The 7370-nt window shown below is 38.1% G+C and overlaps 1 protein-coding gene across 1 annotated transcript in view; it reads left to right on the top strand.

Annotated features, from left to right (window-relative positions):
* The first annotated feature begins 218 nt into the window (after window positions 1-218).
* The window catches only part of LOC104952439 (filamin-B-like), a 36065-nt gene continuing 28913 nt past the window's right edge, over window positions 219-7370 (top strand). The window contains exons 1-9 of the mRNA XM_010779258.1: window positions 219-356; window positions 675-810; window positions 1003-1100; window positions 2722-2869; window positions 3583-3701; window positions 4088-4162; window positions 4396-4558; window positions 5792-5992; window positions 6171-6308. Coding sequence (XP_010777560.1) covers window positions 219-356; window positions 675-810; window positions 1003-1100; window positions 2722-2869; window positions 3583-3701; window positions 4088-4162; window positions 4396-4558; window positions 5792-5992; window positions 6171-6308 — 1216 coding nt within the window. The remainder of the gene's footprint in view (window positions 357-674; window positions 811-1002; window positions 1101-2721; window positions 2870-3582; window positions 3702-4087; window positions 4163-4395; window positions 4559-5791; window positions 5993-6170; window positions 6309-7370) is intronic.

Here is a 7370-nt window from a genome sequence, read left to right as displayed (position 1 = left end):
TTTAACCTTCTCGGTGGCCCCTGTTATTTTTTTATTTTATATGCTTAGAAAATCAGCTCAATGAGACTTGAAATGTCAATCATGTTTTATTATCATTAAAGTTATTTTCCTCAGTTACATACTGCTAAAGTGGACTCTCAACTTATGATTTGGGAATTTGACCACGCCGTAGGGTCACAAGGCCTTTAAAAATACTTTTATATATATTTTATATATGTATGTTAAAATTCTCCCCTCCTTCTTCAGACTCTAAAGCCATCGTGGACGGCAACCTGAAGCTGATCCTGGGTATGATCTGGACTCTGATTCTGCATTACTCCATCTCCATGCCAGTCTGGGAGGGCGAGGAAGAAGAGGTAACAGAAGATTTCATTTTGACTTGTATTTGTCTCATGACTTCAGAAAAAATAAATAAAGGTGCTATGTTGAATTATTTGAAAATTCTTTGAATGTCGTGTTTGGGTAATTGGACACTGAGAACGTTGTGGATGGTCTCACATTTTTTAAAGAGACATTACAATCTATACACTCATTGACAACACAAAGCAAACAAAACATGTTCATTGTTACATAAATAAAAAAAATTAATTTTATAACCTGAAAATTAAAAAGACAATACATCACAATTACAAACCGCTGTGAGAAATGTGACTGACTGGTGCTTGTTGTTGCAGGCAGAGTCAAAGACACCTAAGCAGCGTCTGCTGGGCTGGATCCAGAACAAAGTCCCTGACATGCCGATCAAAAACTTCAGCAAGGACTGGAGGAACGGCATGGCCCTGGGAGCGCTGGTGGACAGCTGTGCACCAGGTTGTGTGTGTGTGTGTGTGTGTGTGTGTGTGTGTGTGTGTGTGTGTGTGTGTGTGTGTGTGTGTGTGTGTGTGTGTGTGTGTGTGTGTGTGTGTGTGTGTGTATACAAAACAATTTTTTACTTATGTATCTATTTTATTTATATATAATTTAATAATAATTTATATTAATAAATTATGTGTGTGTTTGCAGGCCTGTGTCCCGACTGGGAGACCTGGGATCCAGTGAAACCAGTGATGAACGCCACAGAGGCCATGCAGCTGGCTGACGACTGGCTGGGCATCCCGCAGGTTAGATTCCGCTTTAAATTACACATTTACATTTGTTTACCTTTCATTTGTATTATTCAATATTTGTATTACATTTTTTAAATCATGACATACAGACTTTTCCCTTTTAATTTAATTTATAACAGAAAATAACGAATATAACAAATTAAATTCATTATTACTGTAGCGTTGAATGCTAACAATGCTAAGCTCTAATAAATTTAGATGCAGGGGCTTTGCATCTTGCACTGTGCAAACAGCTGATGACCATCACATTATCTCTGAGTGGTGCAGCCTTTCAGAACAGAAGTAGCTCTGCTGTGATTTCCTCCAGAGGTCAACAGTCGCTGGCAGCTCCTCACAGACGCTGTTTGGTTTACACATGTTTGTTTTAAAGCAAGAGGATGCAACCTGAGCTTAAACGGAAATGTATTATAATGGCTTATGTAACAAAAGACTGTTCTTGGGGAAATGATTAGGAAAGTATTTATGTCACTTTGGAATAACTGCTGCAGATATTAAAGCTTATGTTTGTCACTTCACTTTTAAGCCCTTCCTTCAGTATATAGAACAACTCCAGCAGTTATTAAGTGAAGAAATCTGACTTCATATTCATAGTGGAATGGTAATTTGTGCCACGGCTGCATTACGTTATGCTCTGCTTCCTGTTAGTCTGCTGACACCCACAGGAAGTCTCCTCCAGAGAAAACAAAACTGAGAAACCTCACACCCATGATGGTGGAAAATTAGTTAATTCCATTCAAAGATCTGACATTATAAAGAGTTTTTTTAATATCCGACAGCTGAGCATGTGAAGCAGAGTGACGTGTGGGGGAAATGACCTGATCAGAATAAGAGGACAGGGACTGTATGGTGTGACAGAGTTCAGGACTTCCCTGCCACATACCGGCCTTTTCTGCTTTGGGCTCTTTGGTCTCAATGAAGGGAAATCTTAAAGGGAAAAGTGCCTAATCCTCATTTCACTTCGTATCGCTGCAATGTGGATAATATGTGTCAATAAATGCTTTCTAGTGATTCACATCAACGGTTTACTTCAGTTAGTAGCTCTGGGTCTCGGCAACACGGGGAGAAGCAAAGTTTGTTTTGGAAAGGTTTTTATGATCATCTTTAGTAAATGGTTCATTTATAGTACAACACTTTACTAAATCCCTATTTTCCTGTGAAGGAAAACCTTGAAATGATCAATTGTGATGTTTCCTAATTATTATTAATGCTATAATTGTTGTTATAGTGTTTTATCATTAGTTTGTCATGTGAAATAATTATATTTGATATATTGTATCATAGATGATTATAGACAGCAACAATTTCATTTTGATTTAAAGTAAAGTTGACTTAAATACATGAAATAAAATGTGATTTACTACTGTATATTTGGTATTTGTTATGGATATTCATGTTCTTCAAATCATTTCTAAAATATTACAATGATTGACCAGAAACCAATTACTATCGAATTAGAAAGTACCATCTGTCTGATCTTTTTGTTTTTTAAATTTAAATAAAAGAGATTAGCCACATACACACTGACAGTCCAAATCTGATTTTAGGGATTTTGAATGATTAACAGATTTAGGTAAGTTTATTATCCTAATTCTGACCCGTCTTGGTGTGTGTGCAGGTGATAACTCCAGAGGAGATCATGGATCCCAGTGTGGACGAGCAGTCGGTGATGACCTACCTGTCTCAGTTCCCCAAGGCCAAACTGAAGCCAGGAGCCCCTCTCAAACCCAAACTCAACCCCAAGAAGGCCCGCGCATACGGACCAGGTGCACACACTAAAACTGAAAAACTAAATGGTTGAATAGAACACACACTGTTCATAGTTCATTATATTTTTGCAGATATATTTTAAAAAGTGTGTGTGACCTATTCCTCCGAGTGTGTGAATGCTAATGGAACACTGGTCTGTCTTACAATGTGAGGAAGTGAGCAGCTGTTAGTGTGAACAAAGAAAGCCACTCTGTATCTGACACACACACACACACACACACACACACACACACACACACACACACACACACACACACACACACACACACACACACACACACACACACACACACCAAACCACGTCACATATTATATTTTTTTGACCGCTGATGTACTTTTAAACTCATGGATCTGAAACTGGATTTATTTTCAAGTTTTTATCATTATATTATTATTATTGTTAAATGAATATAGAATCAAGAGTTAGGGTGTATGAAAAAGCTCCAATATATAGTGCAGAAAGTAGAATATTGCCAAAAGTCTGTGTCATATATATATATATATATATATATATATATATAATCAGATTTATACAGACAGTTACACTGATAAATATGGATTGTCTTAAGGTCAGAACTGCAGTGTGGTCAGCAGTATAACTATCTATATGTATTCGTATGTGAGTGCAGATATACAGCAGGTAAGTGATGCAGTAAGTAAGAAGTAACATTAATGTTTACTGACTGTGTGTTGTTGTGTTCTCCTGCAGGTATCGAGCCGACAGGGAACCGGGTGCTGCGTCCGGCCGTGTTCACTGTGGACACGTTCAGCGCCGGGCAGGGGCAGGTCACCGTCTACCTTGACCATCCCGACGGCACCAGAGAGGAGGTACGGCCCCAGAATATCTGTAGAGATATATAGGAGCCATATTGAGAAACGATGTTTATCAACTCCCAGGTCTGTCAGTGATTAAAAACATTCAAAAAACTATCATGTGATAATCCTACAGATGCAAGAGGAGGTTTCATTTTAGCTTTTGTTCAAGTTAAGTTTGAGTTATTATGTTTACTTTAATATCATTTTTCATTACCATATTACTTTTATTTTCTATATGAGAATTTCTTCAAATGGAAAAAACATCTACATTTCTTAATTTCAGTCAAATGTTATTTAAAAGTATATATTTTTGTGTTTCTTCTAAATTGGGGGAGATGTGATAAGCTTATTTGGCTGTTCGTTTAGTCCTAAAAACAGTATTTCTCTGTGTCCAACAGCTGAAGGCGGAGCCTAATGAGGGCAAGAAGACGCTCAGCGTCACGTATATTCCTCAAGTCATGGGAACTCACAAGGTAAGGGTCATTTCTCTTTCTGTAAACATGTAAAAATACATTAAAAAAGGTTAAATGTATTTAGCTCTTAATGTATTTTTTCTTTGCCATACAACTGAGTAAAATTGTTTTTAAATTCAAACTTAGCTACTTAACTCATTACTTAACTATTTAAGATCTGAAATTCTGTGGAAGGAAGTTTTATCATTATCATTCATGCTCTAACATCAATGTCATTTGTTTTTGTTTCCTAGGTAACGGTGATGTTTGCTGGCCAGCAGATTCCCAAAAGTCCCTTTGAGGTGAGCGTGGACAAGGCGCTGGGCGACGCCTCCAAGGTCACAGTGAAAGGCCCGGGAGTCGAATCTGTGGGCAACATCGCCAACAAACCCACCTACTTCGACATCTACACTGCAGGTCACACACACACACACACACACACACACACACACACACACACACACACACACACACACACACACACACACACACACACACACACACACACACACACACACAGACAGTTCCCCCCGCTCATTGTTCTCTGTGTAACACACACCGGAGGCTTCTTGACATGAGTCAGCTTGTCAGGAATACTGAGTAAAAGCTTTTCCTTTCTACTGTACTCATTACAAATGAAGTCACAGTATTTATTAGTTACTTATTACATTATTTATACAGCAGAAGGAGGAACTTTTTCTGTTACGTTAAGATAAGACATTTTTGTGGACTCTGTCCTGCAGTTCCACTGAAAGTGAAATCATATTTAAATCCTTCGATAAGATGTATGCTTGCTGTAGTGTTCCTGGAGTATCACTGAGATACAAATGATGTCATTTTTGTTGTCGCTTAAAGCACAAAAGCACTGTTGTGCACCTCTGTTTTTTTATAAACCTGCTGCATCAAGTTTTTTTTTTTAAGATGTTAAGCGTATCTTTCTTTTAATCTTTTAAAAAAAAAAAAAAATCTTTTCATCCTATTTTTTTATATACCACAACATTACCCTTTGGTCAAATACCTATTTGTTTGTAAGTTTAATAGCTACTGTAGATTCAGCTCAGTGGGTGCCGGTAGTTCAGAAATCGTAATGTTTTTTATTTTAAAGATGTCATTCAAAACTGTGCAGATCCCTCTGTTTCCAGAAAAACAGAGATGTTGTCACATTCAAACTAAACCTTCTCCCCCTGAATGGCAGCGCACGCTGTTAATGTTTTACCCCTGTTTAAATTACTATAATTCGGTATTTAAGTTCAATTTCCCGCTACTTTTTCTTTTGATTTCATGCTACTCTAGACTTATACTCCAATATATTTATTTGAAGCTTTAGTTTAGCTTTTTTACTAGTTCTTTTACATAAGACATACATTCACATTTATAAATAATTTCAGGTTAAGATGAGCTCCATCTTTATCAGCTGTGGTTGAGTGCTTTTACTTTTTCAATGCTAATACTATTGTACTTTTACTTACTTAATAATTGCGCAACTTTTACTGAACTAAAAGATCTGAGCATTTCTTCTACTGGCTTAACAAAACATTTCTCTATCTGTTATCATATTTTCAGCATGGGTGATGTGTTTTCACCATTTCAATATATTCAAGTTACTGCAGTGACTGAGGTATAAGGCTGACTGGTGATGTTTCTGAGCAGGGGCTGGTACAGGGGACGTGACGGCCATGATCCGAGACCCTCAGGGCCGGCAGAACGTGGTGGAGGTGATGATGGAGGACAAGGGCGACAGCACCTACCGCTGCACATACAAGCCCACCCAGGCCGGCCCCCACACCGTCACCGTCAGCTTCGGAGGGACGGGGATCCCCAAGAGCCCCTTCAGCGTGGATGTGGGCCCCGGTGAGTCCTTTCTTTAAGCTAATGAACTTGCAGTATCCTTGCTGTTTTATCTTCACGGCTGATTGTATTTATTGTAAGTCGGCTAAATGCTGTGTATGGTAAAATAATCATGGCCCTACTGAACCTTCCTGTAATGCGTCTCCGCTCCTGATGTGTGTGTTTCTCTGGGTCTGAGCAGCCTGCATGCCGGGGGCGTGCCGGGCCACGGGGCGGGGGCTGCAGCCGGCAGGAATGAGAGTGAAGCAGGTCGGGGACTTCAAGGTGGACACCAAGAACGCCGGCAGTGGAGAGCTGAAGGTCGTCGTCAAAGGACCCAGTGAGTGTTTACACTGCAGAGTTAATTGAAAGGACTACACCCAAACATTTGAAGCTTTATTGACAACATTGACATTTTAACCTGAAAGCGACAGTGGAATCTTTGGCACCTTTTTCTGTTGTCTCTGTTAAACTGGTATGTCTGCACAACTGCAGATAAAGATAGGACTACACTAATTTAAGTGTGTTATTTGTGGCTGGTGCTGTTTGTACAATTAGTTCCCAGTGCTGCATAGGATTCTTTTAGACTTCCAATAACTCCAGAGCGCTGGAAAGTCCCCCCAAAATTGATGTAATTATTTCCAAAATTGCCACCAAAAAAATGAAATATGGTGTTGGTGGCATTTATCCAGACATGGTTGATCCCCAGAGGATACATCTTCATTTCACATTTGTTTATGAAAGGTAAATGCAGAGGCATGATCAGTTTTCCTAAGATACATTTTTCCTTTTTTAATAAATATTTTATTTATTATTATTGACTATATTAATATGTTATTGATTGTTGTATAAATTGTATTACTTATCATGTGAGGAGAAGTATTTAGTTAATAAATAAAAGGATAAAAATGTATTTAGATAATATATACATTTTTCTAATAGAAAAAAAGAAAAAACTTCAATCAATGCCTATAAAGGCACGTTTATTTATATAGCACCTTTCAACACAAGGCAATTCAAAGTGCTTTACAAAAATGAAAGACATTAATAGCATTTAAGAAACATATTATAAAATGATATCTAAAAACGCTCATTTAAAAGCAATTGTATAAAATGACATTTAAAAACACTCATTTAAAAGCAAAGCTACATGAATCACAGTTACAGTGCAGTGTGAGATACACATCTGAATGAACCCCCCTTTGGAAAATTATAATTGGACCCCATGGTACCTTTTAGTTTTCGCCAAAACTATTCCTCTTTTAATAAAGAGTGATGGCGAAAGAATATATTTTCCAAAATGTCCGGACGTTCTCTAAAGTGTGTGTGTGTGTGTGTGTGTGTGTGTGTGTGTGTGTGTGTGTGTGTGTGTGTGTGTGTGTGTGTGTGTGTGTGTGTGTGT

The sequence above is a fragment of the Notothenia coriiceps genome, unplaced genomic scaffold (assembly GCF_000735185.1).
Source record: "Notothenia coriiceps isolate Sejong01 unplaced genomic scaffold, NC01 NC01_scaffold00020029, whole genome shotgun sequence".
NCBI classification, from domain to species: Eukaryota; Metazoa; Chordata; class Actinopteri; order Perciformes; family Nototheniidae; genus Notothenia; species Notothenia coriiceps.
The sequence above is the reverse complement of the archived record's forward strand: the minus strand, read 5'-3'. Positions and strand labels throughout refer to the sequence as shown.